The sequence below is a fragment of the Terrapene carolina genome, unplaced genomic scaffold (genome assembly GCF_002925995.2).
Source record: "Terrapene carolina triunguis isolate 2854851 unplaced genomic scaffold, T_m_triunguis-2.0 Scaffold95, whole genome shotgun sequence".
Lineage (NCBI taxonomy): Eukaryota > Metazoa > Chordata > Testudines > Emydidae > Terrapene > Terrapene triunguis.
Window position 1 is genome coordinate 12,890,876 of NW_020664446.1, and position 23,641 is coordinate 12,914,516.

The 23,641-nt window shown below is 43.5% G+C and overlaps 1 protein-coding gene across 1 annotated transcript in view; it reads left to right on the top strand.

Annotated features, from left to right (window-relative positions):
- Nucleotides 1-23,641, top strand: part of ATRNL1 (attractin like 1) — a 998,829-nt gene that overhangs the window by 174,942 nt on the left and 800,246 nt on the right. Inside the window, exon 9 of the mRNA XM_026651053.2 lies at nucleotides 13,443-13,626. Coding sequence (XP_026506838.1) covers nucleotides 13,443-13,626 — 184 coding nt within the window. The remainder of the gene's footprint in view (nucleotides 1-13,442; nucleotides 13,627-23,641) is intronic.

A 23,641-nucleotide genomic window follows, 5' to 3' on the forward strand; every position in this document is an offset into this window, starting at 1 on the left:
ACTCCAATTTTGTTATCGCTGGATGAGGTGCTCATGCTTACTCCTCCTTTCATTGTTGATGACTGCCTACAGTTCCACAACTTCATTAGATGGGTAGCAGACACTCTGCAGATTCCATTGGAAGAAGTCAGAGACCAGCTGCACAGGCTGTTTGACATTTTGCAGTCAGCAACACCCTCCAGAGTGGTACTACCTATTAATGAGGCTCTGTTGGATCTGCTAAAATGGAAAGGCAGATACCAGCCACTATTCCTCCAATGTGCAGAAGGGCTGACAAGAAGTGTGATGTGTCCCAGCAGGACAGTGACTTTTCGTTTTTCCCTCCCCACCAACTCCCTCATGGTGGATTTTGTGAATGAGCGGGGTAAACCACACTTTTTAGGGGCTACCCCCGATGAAAAGCACCAAAAATGAGTGGACCTCCTTGGATAAAAGTTTTACTTGTCAGCAGCCTTGCCATTTCAGATTGCGAATTATCAGGCAGCCATGGCTAATTATAACTTTACTAATTGCAGCAGGCTGGCAGCTTTTATTGAACATCTGTCACAGGACTTCAGGGAACAATTCCAATCTATTGTTGCTGAGGGTCAGCTATTGGCCAGAACAGCTCTTCATGCATCCTTAGATATTGCTGCCAGGTCCATCTCTATGGTGGTAGTTAAACTCAGGGCATAACTGAGAGAGGTCCAAAATACAATAGAGGACCTCTCTTTTGGTCACAAACTCTTCTTGTAGACTATGAACGACTCCCTGCACTCACTTAAGGACTCCAGGGCCATCCTATGTTCCTTGGGCATTTATACACCTACAAGCAAGAAGCATTTCAGTAGAGCACAGACTGCCCAGTAATTGTGCCCTGCTCAGTTCTTAGGGTACAAAAGACTCCCCATAATCCCCAGAAAGAGAGACAGATTTCGGAAGATGCGGGTCGCCCAACCGCCCTCTGCGATCACACAGGCATAATCTAAACGGCAGTTTTGATGGGTTGGCCAATGGTTCAAATGCTCCTGTTCCTCTGATTTTACAGTTGCACCTTTAGCCCACCTCCTTCCCTTGGGGGACCACATTGTCTATTTCCACCAGACTTGAAAGTGAATCACCAGGGACCAATGAGTATTGGAGGTCATAACTTCAGGTTACACCATCGAGTCTTTGAGACTCTCTCCCTTCCCACCGCCCCTTTCCTGTCCCTTTTAAGGGACCCCTCTCATGAGTTTCTACTAAGGCAAGTGGTGGACTTTCTCCTCTGACTAGGAGTGATAGAACTGGTTCCTTCCCTTTATGGGGCAAAGGATTCTACTGAAAAAGGATGGAGGTTGGAGGACAGTCTTAAATCTAAGACAACCAAACAAGTTTATGAAGCCCCCAAAATTCAGGATGGTAACTCTTATAACTATAATTCCTGCTCTAGAGGAAAGGGATTGGTTTTTGTCCCTTGCCCTCCAAGACGCCTACTTCCATATAGCCAATCACCCGGGAAATACCTATGATTTGCTGTAGGCCAAGATCATTTCCAGGTCAGAGTGCTTCTCTTCAGTCTCTCTTTGGCTTCAAGGGTGTTCTCGAAGGTTCTAGCGGTAGTTGCCACTTGCTTTCTACAGGAAGTGATTGTCCTCGTCCTGTACCTCAACAACTGGTTTCTCAAAGGATGCTCTTTCGAGGCAGTGTTGTCTTCCATTCAGAAGGCTCTTGCTCTGTTCCAAGAGTCGGTCCTACAGCTAATAGTAAAAAAATCTGTTAGTACCGGTGCAGGGAATTCAGTTCATAGTGTGTACTTGGACTTGAGGGCATGTCGACACTTACCTCTGGTGCGATCAATCCAGCGGGAGTTGATTTATTGTGTCTAGTGAAGATGCAATAAATCGACTGCCGATTGCTCTTCTGTCGACTCTGGATCTCCATCAGAACGAGAAGCATAGGCAGAGTTGACGGGGAGCATCAGCAGTTGACCTACTGCAGTGAAGACACCGTGGTAAGTAGCTCTAAGTACATTGACTTCAGCTACGCTATTTTTGTAGCTGAAGTTGCGTAACTTAGACTTAGCTCGCCACCCCCCCCCGCCCCAATGTAGACAAGGCCTTAGTGACAGCCAGAGTGTACTTCCCTTTAGACGGATTTGTGAAACTCTCAGAACTGGTTAAGTTGATTCAGGGAAGCTCTAGGACATCAAGAAGGAACTGTCTTTTCAGCTCTTTGGTCATATGGCAGCATGTACCTTTGTTACCAATCATGCAAATTTACACTGCTGCTGTTTCCAAGGTTGGTTGAGAACTTCCTATTATCCTAACAGAGATGCCTTGGCAGTCCTCTTGCATGTAAAGAACTCCCTGAATTGGTGTAAAGAGCGACTGCACATCAGTGCAGGTGTTCCTTTCGGCCGCCCAACTCTGTCAGTAAGTCTAACTAATGCATCCCATGTTGATACCCTCACAGTTCAGGACAGATGGATGACCTATAAGACAAGTCTCCACATCAACCTATTGGAGCTCAGGATTGTCAGGAATGCTTGGCTCCGTTTTCTCCCATTGATCAGGAGAAGAGTGATGAGGCTCATGATGGACAACATGCCCTGCATGTTTTACATGAACAAGCAGAGAGGAGCAAGATCCCCCTCCTGATGTACTGAAGCTATAAAGCTCTAGAACTGGCTCATAGTCAACCTCATCCAAATTTCAGAGCCTACCTTCCAGGAATCCAGAACACTGCTGCGGATGCCCTCAGCAGACACTTCTACCATGACTCCAAATGTGAGCTGGATACTCAGGTCCTCCAGGACATATTCCAGAGATGGCGTTGGCCAGAAATTGATCTTTTCACCCATAGGGATACACATCTGGAAGAATTACAGTTATTGCACAGGACAAGTAACAGTTCCTTCCCCTGCTCCCTTTGATTGAGAAACAATCCTAGTTTCCAGCACATTTATGAAATATATTTTTATTGTAATGCAATGAGAATTAAACATCAGGCATCCTCATGGAGAATTATTCTTCTAATATTTGGGGGAGTTGTCTGTGACTTCACCTGCTTTTCTGTGTTTTGCTGACTGAATGTGAAGCATCTTTGGGTATGATTTTAATTAATGAGCATAAGCATTTAACCATGCTATAGACTGGATCAGTCTTCTGGAAATGAGAGTGGCAAAGCTGGATCTGGAATGCTGATTCTATTTGATGAGGATGATCAGGACAGGGGCAGTAATTAACCTTGATCATGTGTTTAGTACCTGGCATACTTAATTATCTTAAGTTACGGTAGTGAGTTATCTATGCACTTGGAAAAAAATGTTTCTGCTGTCTGGAACTCTTTGGAAAACTGTCAAAAGTTTTGACAGAAGACATCAAATTCTTTGTTAAGATTCAAATTACAAGAGGACAGTACGGGCAAGCCCTGACTACGGGAGTGATTTCCTTATTTGGGTTTTGGCTCTGAAAACTTCTCTCACTAATATTCCGAACTGTCCATTCAGTTCGTAAGATTTAAATACAAGGAATAAAAAGTCTTTTCTCTTCCTCTATTTTTCAGAGAGCTCATACAGTATTTAGACATAGGTTTACTCAGACAATTTACCATGCAAAATATTATTTGAATAAGACAAATAAGAATACTAAAAGTAGAATCAAAGTGTAACTCATTGGGTGCAGTCAATAGTACCATATATGTTGTCCCAGAGAAATATTTACTTTTTCCCCTGAGAGGCTTAAACAGGCCTGTGACATGATAGGCAAGAGAAGAGGATTGAGGGGTAGGATTTTCAGCATATCTACTCCTATTTTTATCTAAATTGTACAAAGTGTATTTATTTACTGGTAAATATTGTGTAGCCTGCACGTAAAATTTGAAGTCATTGGTATAGATTTCTGAGGCATGCTCATAGACACAGTCCTTAATAGTTAAGAGATATCCAGCAGTTGGTTTGGGGTGTGGTGTGATACCAGTTATATTGTATTTTCATTAAAAGGGTATACGCCCTAAATTTCAACACTAACTAAGAGCAAAAGAACAATGCATCATAGTCTACTAGCTATGTTCATACATTACAATTCACCAAAGATGGATAAGAATAAAGCTGCTGTCATCCATCCCATGGAAATTGATTTTATTGTGTCTGCCTTTTGCCCAAAAGATTTAACTTGTTTAAGAAGGTAGCGTCTGAAAAGTGTGTGCTGAAATTTGGATTTCAACTATAGTGGCCTTAAAGTGATGTAGTTTGCCACCACGCAGACAACAATATTTTGTTTTTCTTCTATAAGGTCAGTCTGCCTATCTGTGTTAGGTGAGATACAGGAGAAAAATGGACTCTAATGTAGCCTTTAAGTTAAGTTGGAGCCAGTATATGCCATTATTTGGTAACTGTGGCAAAATAACCTATATCATAGCAGCCACTGTGGCTTATAAATTTGCAAACCTCTGCTCTACATAGGGGAAAACTTTCCACACCTTTTATACTTTAGACTGGGATTTTCAAAAGAGTGTAAGGGAGTTAAGTGTCCAACTCCCATTGCCGTTCATAGGCCCTTTTCAAAACACCCATAGGCTCTTTTGAAAACCCCAGCCTTAACATTTAAGGCAGGGGTTCTCAAACTGGGGGTAGGGCCCCCCCGGGGGGTTGTGGGGTTATTAATGGGGGGGGGGGTCGCAAGCTGTCAGCTTTGCCTCCAGCATTTATAATGGTGTTAAATATATAAAAAAGTATTTTTAATTTATTGGGGGGAGGGGTCGCACTCAGAGGCTTGCTATGTGAAAGGGGTCACCAGTACAAAAGTTTGAGAACCACTGGTTTAAGGCTTCTCCAGCAAGTGTTTCCTTCCCCCATGCTGCTGAGGTGGCCTATTAAATCATCAGCAGAGCTCAGGTAGTCTTAGAACCAGGAAGACAAGAAAAAAATTAGATATGGCCCTGAAATGAGTCCAAGTTGAAATATAATACTTTTGATAGCTGAAAATTGGCCTCTCTCTCATCCTGACTCCATTTTTTGACATAGTGAGTGTCAGTGAGCTTGCATACTTTTTAAATATGTGAATGGAGCTGAATTGAAAGTATAGTTTTGAGAAGACATTGCAGACTAAATGCAGGACTAAATGTTGTGCCATTGACCTAAGGTACAACCACAGGCAAATTACTTAACCTCTCTGCTTCATTTATCCTATTTGTAATAGTGATGAAAAACTTTGTAAAACACTTTGAGGCTGAGGGATTAAAAAGCAATCTTTTTTTGCCTTCGTGTTGTCCCATTAGGGTCGGTGGCACTTGTTCTTTGTCTCCAAGCATTCTTATCCAGTGTGTCTTCTATGCTGACACGAACTTCCTGCATGTCCTCCTTCACCATCTTGAGCCACCTATTTTTAGGTCTTCATCATGATTCTTTGTCCTATGGCTTCTAGCTCTTGTTCTGTCTGACCAACATATTCCACACGTGGCAGTCTCACACCTATCCATCTCAGTCGATACTCCCTCATCTTTTCTGGAGCACCCACATAAAAAAATTAGTGGGTGCTTAGCACCCACTGGCAGCCATCCCCTTCTCCCCCCCCCCCCCAGTGCCTCCCACCCACCGGTGGTCCTGTGGCATGTAGGAGGCACTGGGGTACAGGGGGAAGAGGTGGGGTGGGGATGGACCGGAGGCGGGAATAGTGGGGGGGCCTTGGGGAAGGGGTGGAGTAGGTGCGGGTCCTGGGGCTGAGCAGGGTTTGAGCACCCCCAGGGAAAGGAAAAAGCAGGGGCCTGTGATGGGGGCAACCTGCATATGGCTCCTGCCATTTCATTGTGTAGCCTATCAACTCCTGTCTTAGCCGGCATCCACTTGAGCATTCTAATTGTGGTACTGTGAAGTAGTGGTGGTTCTCTCTTCCTCATTGGCCAGCATTCCAATACATACATCATGGCTCGCGTAATCATCATCTTATACACTTTGTTCTTTAGTTTATTTGGCATATTCTTATCACAGAGAATTCCTGTCACCTCCCTCCATTTATACCAAGCACTCTTCATGTGGCTCCTAACATCCGCATCTACATTCTTATCAAAGCTCAACACTGAACTGAGGTATTTAAGTTGTTGCACAAATGTTAACTGTAGGCCATCTAGCTTTACTGGCTTCTCATGCTTCCTTCCAGTGAAGTATTGCATATATTCTGTCTTCTGTCAGTTGGTCATAAGCCATTTTCTTTTAATGCAGCCTTCCATAGTTCTAGGTCCATTTCCAATTTATATTTATCTTCATGGCATAATTTAATGTCACTAGCAAAAAGCATGCTCTTCCCTAATCTCCTGTGCCAAGGTGTCCATTACAGTCCAAATAGCAATGGGCTTAAGGGTGATCCTAGATTTAGACCTACCCCCACAGTGAATGACTCACTGAAGCTGCTGCATCTTACTACCATTGTGCTACCCTCGTACATAATATTCTGAACAAATGTCTCCAGCAGATTGCCGGACTGCAGGCACCACCATAACAACTCTGTAGAAACTCCATCATAAGCCTTTTCTAAACCCAGAAACACTAAATGTAATTCCGTGCATTTCTCCCTGTACTTCTCCTGCAGTATTTGGGCTGCAAACACCGCATCCATTGTTGCTCTTCCTGGCATAAACCCAAATTGGTCGTTGCTTACTTGATGTTCCAGCTCTATGCAAAGTCTTATCTTGATAATTCTTTCCAACCATTTCATCATGTGACTCATTGAATATTACCACATTCTAGCACATCTCCTTTATTCTTGAAGATAGGGACCAGTGTGCTCTTCCTCTGCTTGTTGGGTATTTTTCCAGTAGAGAAAATTAAGTTGAAAAAGTTCACCACCACCACACCCTCATGGCCTAATACTCTAAATACCTCATTTGGTACCATGTACCTCTGCCTTCCCATATTTCATCATCTTTAGTGCTATCTGAGTCTCCACCATGGTGATAGATCTTGTGTGGTTATTGCTTGTGCATACTTCCCTCAAGTGTTTCTTTGCATTCTTTTCATTGAGCAGTTTCTCATAAAATCACTGTTACTTCCTAATGAGTTCAATGCCTTCCGTTTTCTTCTTTGACACACTTCATTGCTACCAAGTCCTCTATGCTTCTTTGCCTAATCTTGTCTAATCTACATTTTGTTTTTCCCTTTCTTTTGTTAGTAGTCCTGCGTATAAAGTTTTAAATGCCTGCCTCTGAACTTCCACAACTTCTTTTTGCTGTTTTCTTTAAAGCTTGTATTCCTCATAACTTTTCCACCATTTTTATTTTCTGCCATTGCTTAAACCTTTCCTCCTTCTTTACTGCTCCTGCACATTGCTGGACCATCATATTTTCTTGCCCTGAAATTTATCTCCTTTTGTTTAGCAAGAGGCTTCCTTTGCACTTTCTGTAAAGTTGGATGTTTTTCACCAAATCTCATTGGTATCATCGTAGTTGGTTTGATCATTGTGCAATGGCTGCAGTACCTCATCCTTAAATCTCAGGACATGGCTACACTTGCAAGTTAGAGCGCATTAAAGCAGCCCAGTGCGCTCTAACTCACAACCCATCCATGCTGGCAAGGCACATAGAGCACTCTGACTCCGCGGCTAGAGTGATCCTGGTACTTCACCTCGGCGAGTGGAATAACGTTTGATGCGCCCCGGCTGGAGCGCCGCAGCGCCAGTGTGGACGCCATGGTCTGTTAATGCGCTCTGATTGTCCTCCAGAAATGTCTCACAATGCCTGTTCTAGCCACTCTGGTCATCAGTTTGAACTCTACTGCCCTGCCCTCAGGTGACCAACCATCAGACCCGCCCTTTAAATTCTCAGGGAATTTTGAAAATCCCCTTCCCGTTTGCTCATCCAGGTGTGGAGTGCTCTCAGCGAATCTTTCCAGGTGACCATACCTCCACATGCCAGGGAATCCCCAGTATGGAGCAATGTCGAGGTGCTGGACCTCATCAGTGTTTGGGGGGAGGAAGCTGTCCAGTTGCAGCTGCGCTCCAGCTGTAGGAATTAAGATACCTTCAGGCAGATATCAAGGGACATGATGGAAAGGGGCCATAACCGGGACGCTCTGCAGTACAGGGTTAAAGTGAAGGAGCTGCGGAATGCCTACCATAACGCCCGCGAGGCAAACAGGTGCTCCGGTGCTGCTCCTGCGACCTGCCATTTTTACAAAATGCTGGACACGATACTTGGGGGTGATCCACCTCCACTCCGAGTACCACCATGAACACTTCAGAGCCCAGTCCAACAAGGCAGGAGGAGGAGCAAAGTGGGAGCGAGGGTGCTGAGGAGGAGGAAGACACTCCGGCATCCCTAGATGCATGAAGCCAGGACCTGTTCTCAAGCCAGGAGCAAGGTAGCCAGTTGCGGCGGCTAGTGCTTGGGGAAGGACAAACACCAGAGGAGGTTCCCGGTAAGTGGCTTTTATTTTGGGAAGGAAGTTATTTGGTGCAGGCTCTTGGGGCAAGGAGGGTTAGGGTTGCATGCATGCCTAGATAGGGCACTGATGTGCTCTCTCACATTGCGGTACTCGGCCTCAGTGATCTCTTCAAAGGTCTCAGCGAGAACTTGGGGAATGCGCTTGCGCAGGTTTCTTGGAAGAGTCACTGTGGTCCTTGTCCGAGTCAGGCTAACGTGTCTGTGCCACTGTGCTGTGAGGGGCAGTGGCACCATTGCTGCACACAGGCAACCTGCATATGGGCCAGGGTGGAAGCCGCATTAGAAGACCCTCCCTTGCTTCTCAGGTCACCCTCAGCAGCGAGATATCTTCCAGGACGAACTCCTGTGGAAAATGTGGGGACAGTGTTCAGTATAGGGACCCCCTGCAGCTGTTGGCTCTCCCGAAGGCACAGAAACCGAAAGGACAGTACAGCCATGAAAGAATCAGTCCCCCCTGACCCGGTGCTTACTCACCATTTTGTGGCTCCCGTGGGTTATGTGCGCTCGCTTTGGGACGGGCAAATTATGCTATTGTGTAGACTGCGTGCCCTCCTTAAGTACAGGGGAATCATTGCTCTGTCTGGTGTGAACAATGCCGCCTCTGTTAAGTGTTGCATTTTGCCTTTACAGATGCAACCTTGAGATCTCAGCCGTCTGTGTTTTCACCAGCCGAGAGGCTGCAAAGAATCAGGAAGAGGCCACGTAGAAGCAAAGAGGACATGCTGCATGAAGTCATGAAGCACTCACTCCCTTAATGAAAATCGAAAAGTGCAGGAGTGGTGGGAGAGTGAAAGGAGGGTCTGCCAGCAGAATGCGGATCGCTGGCACCAAAGCACGGAGCCGCTGATAAGCATCATGGAGCACCAAGCGGACTTGATCCAGGCACTTGTAGCCATGCAGGCAGAGCACTACCGCGCCTGCACCCCCCTGCAGCCCTTGTCCCGATACTCTTTCCCTTGTGGCCCCATGTCACCTCCAACCCACTTTCCCCAACATCCGGGTTCTTATCGCCACCAGCTACCTCCAACAGCTGTAGTTTCACCACCCAGCCCTGAAAACTACGACCCTTACCCACTGCACTCAACCCCCATCACCATGCAGTATAGCCATCCTGAAGTGCAGCACTCATTGCACAGCACTCCAGACAGGAAGGCTGAGTATGGTAACAGAACATATGCAAATCTGTGATTGTACCATTCCCCACTCCACCCCGTTGGTTTTTCTGTTTCCCAAGCAGTTGTGTTTCTTTTCAATAAATGCATTTTCTTTTCAATAAATGGATTTTTTTCTTTGAAAACATTCTTTATTATTGCATAAAGTAAAAGATACCTTAACCCAGGAAAGCAATAGGCACTGCAAATCAGTGTATCATACGTAGCAAACACAGATTCCTACTAACATTGGAATCACTGCACTTCACTCCCATCTTGTATGCCTCCTCCTACTCAATCATATAGCCAATCTGCGGCATGTATGTGCATATAACATTAAATATATGTTCTCTGCTCAGTGCTATTCTAACTTTCATGAGCCAGTCACTGTTCCTTTGGATGTCTGCTACCCTATTCTTTAATATTTCTGCTATGATTATTTTTACCCCATTCCTCCTTGCTACTGAACCATCATACATTATCTTGTAACCATCCCTGATGTTTGTGGATTTCAACCCCTTCCATTTTTGGTTCTTGTATACAATGTACATTCTTCTTCTCTTCAGAGTCTCAACTACTGCTCTTGATTTTCCTGACATCGTTCCCACATATAGGGGATCCAAATGTAGTTCTTGGGCTTGCATCTTTTGCTGCATTCACCCAGAATGCGGTAGCCTTTTCCCACTTTCCATAGCTATCAGGTGAAGTGGTCACGTGTTTCTTCTGGAGGATGCCGTAGTATTGTACTGATATACTCCCTAAAAACCGAGACCCAGAGAAGCATCTGTGATTAGCACAACTTTTACAAACTGGCTGGCTTGACCTGATGTTCTTGGTTTGAAATGTGATGTGGAAAGTGGATTTGAATATGACTTTGCTTTTACATTACATTTGCTATTAACAGACTTATCCTTTTGTGAATTTCAGCAGCTGAACTGTTGAGACATATTGTCAATTAAATAACTAACAAGCAATGGTTGCAAATTCAGATGGATTAGTTTAATAGTCTCTCTTTATTAGCTTCTGAAGCTAATTGTCCATTTGTATCTAGCACACTTCATGAGAAGTTATTGTGTCTACTGACCTATAAATATGTTCTGTCCTTTCTGCATTGTGGGCTTATAACAAAAATACCAAATAATATAATATGATCTATGTTTCAGAACAATAATCAAGCCAACAGTTGTTGAATTTTAAAAAAAAATGAGTTAAGGCCTGCAGTAAAGTGATTAAATTCACTGTAGCAATCTGAATATTAAGCTAGTCCTGATGACTTAGGAGTTGTATTTTATTACTCATATATAAAAAGTTGTTTTATTTGATGAATAGGTTTTTTGGTGATAATTTTTATCACTGCGCAGTACAGCAAAATATGGTGTTCAAATCTTAGTACTTTTATTAAAATTTAGTTGTGGCAGGTAATCTGAAATGATCAGTGGAAAAAGAATGTTAGCCAAGTTATAGGTGTGGAACTATATTTTTCTAGGAAAAAAGGTTTTAAAGTGTCTGCTTTCTAAAACAAGGTAACAGACACATTATCAAAGCGACCTTGGTAACTGGAGGAAGGAGCCAAAGGACAATTTTGATAAAATATGCTTAATTTGAAAGAGAAATTATTATTATAATTATTCTGAAAATAACTGTATATTGTGACAAATGTATTTGAAATGGATATGAAATATATGCACATTTTCTCCTCTACAGTTACACTGCATCATATGACTTTAAAATCAGGGTTGTTGCCAGATTTTGTTTAATTGGGTTTATTGTATTACTACCCTATGGTATTACTTTTTTATCTGAATATGCAAGTATAATAAACATTGTTGGACTGTTGGCTCCAGTGCAGTTGACTGCATCTGTAACTCCATCTGAAGCACAATTGATCATACCTTGAACCATCACCACACTATTCTGCCCAGTGCAGCTTTAAGCAGGTGAAGGTGATCGTCCACAGAGAATTTTTCTTCTTTCTAAGAATCCCGGATTTGTAAGCCTACTGCAAAGGACTAGTAAACTGTGGTCCTCTTGTCATATTAGAGAGAAGGGGAGGGATGGCTGTTGTGAAGTGTTGCTACTGCTTGGGGCTCACTGGCTGACTGCCCTCTCTAGCCACTCTCACAGCCTGGATTATTTTCCACTCCTGCTTGTATCTGTGATGGAGTGTAGATGAGATAAGTCCTGACAATAAGACTGACTGTGCAGTGCACTCAGCCAGCAGTCTTACAGGTGTGAGAGTACTGCCCATCACCTTGGTGTGCATGTCCTTTCATTGGCGGGAGGCTGGTGTTGCTGTTTAAAAGAAACTTCAGTGGTGCAATAAATGTTACCTTCTTGTTTTCGTTATAAGGATACTGTTAACTTGAAGTTCTGAAGTTGACTAATTTAAAAAAAAACATACTATACTTCTGATAGAATATTGCCTAGACATCAATTCATCCGAGCACAAAAGTATGTACTTAAGTTTAAGCGTGTGCTGAAGTCCCATTGACTTCAATAGGATGATTTATTCTTGAAGTTAATTATGTGCTTAATTTATTTACTGAGTAGGGATGGATTTACTCACATTCTTTAATTTAAGTACATACTTATGTGCCTGACTGAATCGATGGCTTAAATAAAGTGCACAGAATTATAGTTTCTTTAGATACCAAGAAGATATTTATAAGGGTCTTATTAAAAAATAAGGCAGAGCAACAGCACTAAATATATTCAGTCTTTTGTTGTTCTTCCATTTTGTGCACATGCCTGCATACCATCTCTTCAGTTTGTTTGCTGTTGATACTGGTAAACATAGATTTGGAGAGCCAGGAAAAGAGCATGCAGCTGAGCCTTCCCTGAAGGGTGAAATAAATTATGTCATCATGTTAGTACATGAGACAGGAAGCTCAATTGGCCATCAACAAAGCAGTGGAAATGGTGTTACACAGAATAGAGTCAAATGCACAGAGTAAACAAATTGGGGCGGGGGGACTTCTTTTTGTTGCCGGCTTCTTTCACTTTTAATAATTGTAGGTGTTACTTATAAATATAGTGAATAACTATATTCAGTTAAAAAAATTAGATATACAGGTTGATGGGGTTCCTTTAAATATAAATTGTAGTTTTATCTGGTTGTTATATAGCAAATTTACCCCAAAAATAACATTGTAGAATATTGAAGGTTTTCATAGGGTGAATTGGGTGATGACAGAGTGTTTCAAATTTTGAGGAAAGGAAGTAGAATATGTAGCATTGTTGGGAATTACCAGACAGTGATATTGCCAGTTGGCCTTCTGTTTATCAGAATGTATAGGAATTAGATCTTAGAGGAATGCTTATTATAAGTTGTGATCCAGTTCTTTTTAGAAGCTCATTCTATCACCAATAAAAGGCTGTAATTAGTGCTGTAATTTCTCTGCCTAAATTTATGTCTGACCAACAGTTAATCTTAGACCCAGCTGCTGCTTACAAGTTATAGCCACACAAGCAAACAAAACATTACATGATGCCAAATGTATTACTGTGCATGTGTGTGTATTGTAAACTGGTGAAGGGCAATAAAGATTACTTTTATTTTATGCAAAAGTTATTTTTCAGTTGGGAAAGTATGTGCCTAGCCTTCAGAATATGACATTATAAAAATTAAATATTTATCTATCTATCATTTCTTGCTTGTATTATAGATTTAAACGTTTTATGTTTACATAGGGGTATTTTTAATATGAGCCAAGCCAATTTAAAAACTTGGAAAAACATGCACAATATATCCAACACTTCTACATGGTTTCAAAGATATAAACTGTTAGTCCCTGATTTTACGATTGATTTCTTTGGGTGTTAAGTAAGCACTTATCCCAGGAGTAGGTCCTTGTAAGATTAGAGTATTATTTTATGTCTCTCATGTGTCTCTTCCAGGATCAAATTCATGGCTTGTACCAGAAACAAAAGGAGCAATTGTACAAGGTGGATATGGTCATACTAGTGTCTATGATGAAATGACAAAATCCATTTATGTTCATGGTGGATACAAAGCATTACCTGGCAATAAATATGGATTGGTGGATGACCTTTATAGATATGAAGTTAATACGAGGACATGGTAAGTAGAATTAAGATAATTGTTGTTAGTGCATATACAATAGTGAGATATTTACAGTAACTTCTTTATTCATGTTTATATTTATGTTGTAATGATTTTATAATTTTCAATGCTGGAATTTTCAGAAAAAGAAAATAGAGGGATAATTTTCCATCGAAACTGAAGATTTAGCAGACAAAACGTATTGTGTGCTGGCAGGTTAATTTTAGAATATTTAGTATATTAATTTTAGGCTTTAAAAGGTCTGGTCATTTTAAAAAAACATCCAGAAGTTTGATTTTATGGAAACTGTGTCAGCCTTCTTTTGGAACCTGTGGAGATCCTACCAAATTCTCATTCCTCAGCAGGCTCTCCCTCCTGCTAGTTGCCTTGTTGGATCAAGGCCCAGAGATCTAGAACTCCTGTCTAATTAGACTGTAAGCTCTTTGGGGCAGGGACTATGTCTGCACATGCACACCTTTATGTATCTACAGTGTTCAGCATGCAGGGGCCTTAGTGTTGATTAAGGCTGGGCTTGGCAGAATTTCATTTTTTTTTCTAATTTCAACAATTAATATACATTTTCATTTTCAAGATTTTTATTTTCAATTTTTAACTATTTATTTATACAGTTGGAAATTGATGGGGAAGGTCAAGGTTAGGGTAGCAGAGACAGTGGCATTGCAGGAGGTTCTCAGCACTGACAGCAGGGCTGCAGGGGACTCCCAGCATGGCAGAAGGGCCCAAGAGACCCCAAGGCACAAGGTGCAGGAGAAGCTGTGGTTGTGGCCCAGTGGAACAGAGACCTCCGGCCAGGACTGCACAGAGGAAGACTAGCCTCTGGTGATACGGTGCTGTTGAATAGTTCTTGCCAGGGACAGCTCCCACAGTCCTGGCTGGTGGCTGAGTGAGCGGGGCTGCGACAGCTGTGACAACAATGTGCTGGCCACCCCCAGGGCTGGGGGCTTGTCCTCCTTCTCTGCTCTGTCCTGCCAAGACCACATACTTCCCTACCCCTTACGTTTACAGGGATGGGGTGTCACTGGCTCTACAGCTATTCAGGGAACTCTTTGCAGTCCTGCTGTCACAAGAGTGAGTGAGCGAGGCAGCAGAGAGCAATTTGTGCTGCTGCTGAGCTGGTGACACCCGATCCCTGCAGGTACAAAATGTTGGGGGAGGCACTCTGGGCAACTGTTACCGAGTGATATGGGTTTTTTTGTCAGTTTCAGATGTCAGGTGACGTGGACTTTACCAACATATATTGATTTAAATTGAATCCTGCCAAGCCTAGTTAAGGCCTTTGGGTGCTACGGTAATATAGATATTAATAATGGTTTGTTCAGGATGATGACCACAGTGAGCTCAGTCACACTCAGTATCTTCCTCTTTCACTTTTCTGACGTAGACGTTCAGGGAGGGTGATGGGAGCATGGGGTCTTCCCCCTCTTTCCTGTTACATTCTTATTTCTCCATTTTCCCACATCCATCTTTCCCCCAAAGAACAGCTGACCGCATTTCTGTCCGTTGGCTCCAGTGCAGTTGACTGCATCTGTAACTCCATCTGAAGCACAATTGATCATACCTTGAACCATCACCACACTATTCTGCCCAGTGCAGCTTTAAGCAAGTGAAGGTGATCGTCCACAGAGAATTTTTCTTCTTTCTAAGAATCCCGGATTTGTAAGCCTACTGCAAAGGACTAGTAAACTGTGGTCCTCTCGTCATATTAGAGAGAAGGGGAGGGATGGCTGTTGTGAAGTGTTGCTACTGCTTGGGGCTCACTGGCTGACTGCCCTCTCTAGCCACTCTCACAGCCTGGATTATTTTCCACTCCTGCTTGTATCTGTGATGGAGTGTAGATGAGATAAGTCCTGACAATAAGACTGACTGTGCAGTGCACTCAGCCAGCAGTCTTACAGGTGTGAGAGTACTGCCCATCACCTTGGTGTGCATGTCCTTTCATTGGCGGGAGGCTGGTGTTGCTGTTTAAAAGAAACTTCAGTGGTGCTGTAATGAGAGAGGCTAGGACTGTCCTTCTCAGTGTTAAATTTAAAATATCAGAGCCCCAGCCATATCAAGACCATTGGCAGCTGTGTGATTTTGAGTCTCCAGTTGATGCCTTAATAATGTCTATTAATCTTCATGGTTGTAATTTATAGGTGATAAATTAATTCAGAAAAATGATCAGTTTGAGGGAGTTACAGTACTGATGAAGATATCAACTCGATTTTTAAAAATATATTAATATAATTCATGGTGTACTTATACAGTATTTAAAATTGATTACACATAGTATGATGATATAATTATGTGCCAAATATGTTCAGGGTGAAATTTTGCTCCATGTGCTTTGATATGGGTGTTGTGTACAATGTGGCCCTGATTCAGGATAGCACTTAAGCATGTGCTTAATAGATACCTCAGTTAAATTAATATTCTGTTTGTAAGCTTGATGCTTCTATTTGTCAGTCTGTCCCTCAAGTTTACTGTAATTTATTAATGCTGCTTGTGTGTTCTATGCACAAACTGACCTTTGAGTTTTTCACCTCAGAGCTGTTTCAAGATCAAGTTCTATATCTGAACATTTTATTCCTCCAATTTAATATTTGCCCTGGGCATTACTGGCTTCATTTAAAGGACAGAAGGTTTGCTCTCTGGTCAGCTTGTTGGAAATGTTAAGAAACGTGAGAGTTTGATTTGACTGCAGAATCTGTATTTTAAATGCCACTAGCTTATGGCAATTTGGCAACATTACAAGAAGAATTTTTTCTCCCTTTTAATCTATTTTTAATCGACCAAATTCATAATACTATCTTATTGTCATCATCCATAGCTTAAGGCTTTTTCCACTAGCTTATGAAAGGAAAATAATATCATAGTCTCTTTATTTGAAGGAACATTCAGTAATACAATGCAAGCATTAGTGATTTTTTTAATACAGATGAGAGAGCTTTTTAATAAGACTTCCAAGGTTCTATAGCTATTTTTTGTTAAATTATAATAATTTGGGGCATTATAATGCTAAAGAATTACCCTAACTAGTTAATGCAATGTAGCACTGTCTTTTGCTTCCACTTCTATAAAATTATCTCCATATTTAGTCTTTATTTCATGTACACTATTTATTTATAAATAAATAAATGTGGGTGTATATAAAATATGGAATTCTACCTATTGAAAAATGTGCTGTAGTCACTCCAGTGTATTTGTGTTAATGTGTATAGGACTATTGAAAGATTCACGGGCATTACTGATGGCAGTTAAGGAAAGAATAAGTGTGAAGGGCCAATCTTAGTCAATGATACGTTGTGCACATCATGGCTTATCTTGGGAAATTCGCTAGTGTTTATTATTTTTCAAGTTTATCTATGTGCATTGTTCACTTTTGGTATGTATGTGTGTCCAGAAGGCAAGAACAAATTCTTTTTTGTGAGTGCTTGTGTATGTCCATTACAGCGTAGGTGTCTGCATGCCTTGTCAGCACTGATGCCAGACAGCTTTTCCTAGTGGTACCCAGGCAGTGGCCCTGCCAATTGCGAAGCAACTCATGCTGTGAAATGAGGGTATAAAGGGCAGTTTCCCTGCCCTTCCCTCAGTTCCTTTTCACCCTCTGTGGTTGGAGTATTAGTGTTTCTTGTGAGCTACTTACCTAGCTTTTACTCTTTTGCCCTTGACACTCAAAAATCTTTATTATTTTCATTGTGGTTTTAGTTTTCTTTTAACTTCTTATACTCTTGCTTTGAGTTTCACTTAGAAGGCCTCTGGGCCCTGCCCAGTACCAGGAGAACCAGTGCCAAGGACCCTGGGGTTCAAGCTGTGTGTGGGCTTCAGAAAGTCTGTGCTTGTTAATGACACTCATTTGCACTGTCTTTAGTGCCTGGGTGAGGGTCAGATTAAGTCCATCTGTCTTGGGTTCAAGACTAGGACAAAGAAACAGAGAAGAGTGCCTCTGATACATTCTCAGGGAGGCAGCCCTGAGACCAGCATCGGAACCCTCTTGGTCACTGAAGGGAAGTTCCTCAGAGATTCCTCCAGCCTTACTAGCAGAGCCGTGCCGGAGGAGTTCCTGATCACTGGGACCATCTTCTAAATCTAGGGCTTCTGAACAGTCCTTACCACAGAAGCATAAGAAAAAGTTGCTGTCTCGTTTTTGGAAGTCCAGCCCGGGACTCCTCCACAGAAGGCCAATCCAGGGCCTATGGTAGAGCATGCCTTTTGGCTCACTGCTGCCTGGTACCAGCTTATACAGTCAGACCCAAGCCATCAATTCCATGAACCATCAAGGTTAGCTATTTTGTCAGCTGTGACAGAGCAGTCATCCTTAATTTCTGTGAGTCAACAGCCCATATTGGTGCTGATCATGCTGGAGGCCTGTGCAGTGGCCAAAGATTTACTGTGCCTGACAGTACTGCCTAGGGTGACCAGATGTCCTCCATACCAAATGATACCAGCAGCTAAGAAACCTGTTATGCTTCCTCTGGCATCATGTTGGTACATATCCAGATTGCAATCTCTGAGGACCCCTCCTGGTACCATACCACCCTGGCTCTTGAAATATTCTGACTCCTTGTCAGATTCAGGTATCCTGGTACTGAGATTCTAGAGCTTCTTTCTGTTCCTGTTCCCACACTTGTCGGTGTGATTCCAAGAGGACATCTGTTAGAGATGGTCGGGTCAGATGTGCCTGTGGCCCAGTACTGTACCAGCCCCCCTCTTGGATGGCTTGGAGTTTGTCTTCAACATCCAGATCTACTTCACCACTCCCCAGGGGCTCTGGAACAGTTTGCATAGTGGGGGTGCCGAGAACCATTGAACCAAACCGTAAACCTTGTATATAATGGAAACTACTTCAAGCCAGGAGCTACTCCCTCACACAGGTTGATCTTCCAGGAGGGAGCCTTCTCCTGCCAATACTGATAGACCTATTGTATTAACTTAGTTGGAATATATGGGCTAAGGTGTTAACATAAGTTAGTTGCTGTCCATTAAACAGTGTTAAACAAGCTATGGGGCTTGGTATACAAAGACCTTAGCCTACTTAGCACCATGGCAAACATGTTGTTTTAACCCTTTTTTAAAGATACAGAAAAGAAGGAAAAATAATTAAAGTATTTGGAATGTAAAGTATTAATTAAGGTTTTCATTTTAACATCTCTTGTTCCCTTTTCCTTTAGCTGTAGACAGTTTTTTAGAAGGGGGAAAAAAAACCCTTTTGTTTGACATGGTATCAAAGATGGTGGTAACTGTCCTTTTTTGGGAAAAGAGAAGAAGTTAGTTGAGATGGTCTGGAGATGTCCTTGCTACTGTTGTAGTTAAAGTCCAGTCTTAGAAGGTAAAGCCCCCTTGTTTGACTGTCTCTTGACTTAGATGGAATCAAAGATGATGATAACTGTTATCCCAGGTGGTGGTTGTGATCCAGCTGGAGCTGGTAAGTATGATGATGTCATCTGGGTCCCCCTCTCTCTGGCCTATTTTGGTCAGGTCACCTCTCAGGATCCGGGTGATGAAGGTCCAGGGTCCCAGGAAATGATGGGGATGGCAGCCATGATAGTGAAGCTTGCTCCAGTAGCCTCTGTCAGTTCTTTCCATCTGTTTTCCTTGTTGTCCTTTCCCCACAAAATCTCTTTCTTCTAAAGACCCAAAAAGGGAGTGATGGGTGCAATAGTCCAGCCCTTCATTATTTTATCCACCAGTTAGGCCTAATTTTCTGACTACCAATTTTGGCTCATTAACTTCTGGCTCCACATCTCCTGTTATTTAACTAGCATAATTTTAATACAGTCTTTGAATTATGTCAACGTGGCCTTTTTGGTTTAGATGAATTCAGTTATTTTGTCTCCCTTTCATGTCTTTTCCCATCATCATTTGTTATGGGTTATTGTAATATCTTCTGAACTTTTACATATTTTGCACAGTTCAGCTCACAATTCAAGTAAATTCATAGTTGTCACAACAGAAACATCACAGTCAGTACTAGGATTTTTTCTCTCTTGTCTCCCATGCAGGCATCCTCCTTATTGCCTGATGAGGACTTTGTATCAGAGGCTGTCGCCCCTGCAGGCATCCTTGTCTCCTGATGAGGAGCTGTTACTAGAGGCTACCACCCCTGTCCCAGATGACTTTAAGGTGCATTAGGAGCTCCTCAAAAGAATGGCAGCCTCCCTGGGTATTCAAATAGCACTAATGGAAGACAATATACACAAGCTCATTGACATTCTACATCCCACTGGGACAGGGAAGGTTGCCTTGCCCATAAATAAGGCCATTATGCAGCCAGCCAAAACAATCTGGCAAACCCCTTCCTCCATTCCTCCTCCATTCCACTAATTGCTACAAGAATGGAACAAAAAGATCAGGTTCCATCTCCTGGGGTTCAGCAGTTTTATTTACACCCCACACCTAGGTCATTAGTGGTGGCTGCAGGGAATGAGAGGAGCTGACAGGTCAGAGCTAAGGTTACCCCTAAGAATAAAGATGCCAAGAATCTTGACTTTATGGGTAGAAAAAATATTCTACAACATCTCTGCAGTTCTTCATTGCCAATCATAGTGCTCTGCTGTCTTAGTATGACTTTTCAAACTGGGAAGCAATATCCCAGTTTGCTAGTAAGCTACCATAGGATTCCAGGGAGCAGTTCCAGTCACGTGTTGCAGAGGAATGCCTTGTGTCTTGTTCAGCTTTACAGGCTTCTTTGGCTGCAGTGGGTTCTGCAGCTAGGGCCAAGGTGATAGCAATGACTATGCATAGAGCATCCTGGTTGCTGGCCTCTGGGATTCCTGTGGAGGTGCAACACACTATTGAGTACCCACTTTTGAGGGCTGTGCCTTGTACTGTAAGACAGATGAGGCTCTGCACACACTAAAGGACTCAAGGAGAGTGCTCAAGTCCTTAGGCCTCGATGTGCCTATGACAAGGAGGATGAAATATTGCCTGAAGTACCAGCTCAGACAACAATATTATGCTTTCTGGCAGCCTGACCAGTCCATGTGGCGGTGTAAAGGTCACATAGGAGGATGTCCATGCCCTTTACTTCCTCGCTGTCTTCTTCTTGGCAGCCACAAGCCTCCAAGCAGCCGTTTTGACTCTTTTTGAGGACAGTGTTCTATCCAACCTGTAACTTATAGACCCTTCTCCATCTCTCTGGGACAAGTTGTCACATTTTCTTTGGGCTTGTCAGTCCACCACCTTGGACAAGGAGGTGCTAAGAATGGTGGAATCGGGATATACCTTCCAGTTTCTTTCTATCACCCACTTCCAACCCTCCGCTCATGCTTCAGGGGCCCCTCTTATGTGTCTGTGCAAACACAAGAAGTGCAGACTTTATTCTTTGGGAGTGATAGGGGAGATGCCTTCATTTCATCAGGGCAGGAGGTTTTATTCCAGATACTTTGATACCCAAAGCCAGAGGAGGTCTCAGACCCATTCTGGGCCTTCAGAACCTCAACAAATACATCAGGAAGTTGAAATTCTGCATTGTATCCCTGGTTACAATTACCCTTTCCCTAGATCTAGGAGAATGGCATGTTAACTTACTGGATGCCCACTTCCATGTGGCAATCCATCCTGGACACAGGAGATTCCTGAGGTTTGTTGTTGAGGGGCCCCTGAAGCAGGAGATGACAGTTACCAGTTCACTGTCCTGCCTTTAGACCAATTATCAGTTCCGAGGATACTTACCAAATGCATGGTGGTATGGCTGCTTACTTATGCAAAAGAAATGTGTGTGTATCCTTATCTGGATGACTAGTTGTTTTGTTGATGGTCCATACGGCATGTGCAAGTCACTGTCCAGAAAATCCTGTGTCTGTTCGACATCCTGGACCTAAAATGAAACAATTAGAAGAGTCAACTTCTGTGCCCTTGCAGAGGATAGAATTCATTGGCTTAGTTCTGGATTCGATCTCCTCCAGGGCTTTCTAGTTGCTTGCTAGTTCCCAACTACATGGGGCTTCTCAGCATCCCTTAAGTACCATCCTGAGACCAGTGAGAGGAATTGTCTGTTTCTTGGGGAACATGGCAGCACGTACATTTGTCACTCCCCATGCTGGGTTGCACCTCTCTGATTCATCACCGAGACAAGCCAGTGCGAATCCCAGACAGGGTGCTGTTATCTCTCATCTGGAGGATGAGCTAAGACAACGTCTGCAGGGGAGTCTTTCACTCCTTCTCTCTCTATCAAGATTTTAGTAACGGACACATCAGCCATCGGGTGGGGAGCATATCTCAGTGACCTTTGAGCTCAGGGATTGTGGACTGCATATGAGGCCAGATTGCACATAAATATTCCAGGCATGCCAGCACTTCCGCCCTCACATTCAAAGCAAGATTGTTCAGACAACACCACTGTTGACTTCTCTGAAGAAACAGGGAGGAGCCATATCAGTTGGCCTCTCCCAAAAAGTTATCAAGCTGTGGAACTTGTGTATTCGGAGCTCAGTCACTCTCAAAGCGTCTCACCTCCATGGGGTCCAAAACAGCCTCGAAGATTGTCTGAGCAGATCATTCAGTTTGGATAACAAATGGTCCCTCAGCACGAACATGCTAGCCTTGGTGTTTCTTTCTGTGGACCAGTTTACAACTCACCAGAACAGGGAGCATTCCAGTTTTTGCTCCAGGGTAGGGTGACCAGATGTCCCGATTTTATAAGGACAGTCCTGATATTTGGGGCTTTATCTTATATAGGTGCCAATTACCCCCCCACCCTCTGTCCCGATTTTTCACCCTTGCTATCTGGTCACCGTACTCCAGGGTGAGTCACAGCCCAGGATCAATATCAGATGCCTTCCAGTTTCTGTGGAACAAAGAGTTCCTATATGCATATCTGCCAATAACCCTGGTTTCCAGGGTGATCCTCAAACTCAATAAAGATCATGGCAGGATCATCCTTATGGCCCCAGCCTGGCTGATTCAGACGTGGTGTTCAAAACTGCAAACTATCCACTTGAGGACCTGTGCTGTTACCAGTAAACAGAGACCTGCTGTCATGGAACCGGGGCAGGTGCTGCACCTCACAGCATGGTTCCTCTGTGGTTGAATGCAGAGGAGACACACTGCTCAGCTGCAGTCTGGAATGTATTCCTTACTAGCAGTAAACCTTCCACTAGAGCTACATTTCCATCTGGTCTGCTTCCCATTGTGTGTCCCCAACTCGAACAAAAATTCAGAGGATCCTGGTCTATTTTTGAACATCAAGGTTTAGCACTTAGCTCCATTACGGTGCATCTGGCCAGCCATCTCGGCTTTTCATCCTCCCACTGATGGTGTGACCCTACATGCTACTGCAATAATATTTATACAAAATACACCTTGTGAGGTATCAGATGAATTTCAATAACATGATGGTTATTAATTTAATTGTAAAATGCATGTGTTAATATTATATGTGAAGCTATTAATTCCCTCTGTATGATGTTACTAGAATAGGTTTACAAGGAGATAGCCTCACCTAGGTAAAGTTGATAAACATGTCTGTCCTAGACAAAGGGATGGGGGCTTGCCTCCATTTAAGGATTAACAGCAAACTAAGCTATCAAGCTAAACCAGTCGGGGGTTATCCTGCTGCTGAACTCGAAAAACAGAATCCACATGGCTCCTGCACCCCCGAGAGATACAGGAAACTGAATCCCCAGGAGGGCTTCCTGACTTGTAAGAGAAAGACAATCTCTTTTGGATTATAAGGAAAGGAGACAAGCAGGGCCGGCTCTAACTTTTTTGCTGCCCCAAGCAGCAAAAAAAAGCACCGCCCCGCCATAACACCCCCCCCCCCCCCCCCGCGCGCCGCCCCGCCAACCCCCCCCCGCCCCCCGCCGCGCTGCTGAACGCCCCCCCTCGCGGAGCGCCGCCGAACACCCCCCGCCGAGCGCTGCGCCGCCGAACAGCCCCCACCCACCGCCGCGCTGCCGAACACCCCTCGCCCCCCGCGGAGCGCCGCGCCGCCGAACAGCCCCCGCCCCCCTGCCGCACTGTCGAACGCCCCCCGCCGAGCTGCCGAGCACCCCCGCCCCCCGTGGAGCACCGCGCCGCCGAAACCCCCGCC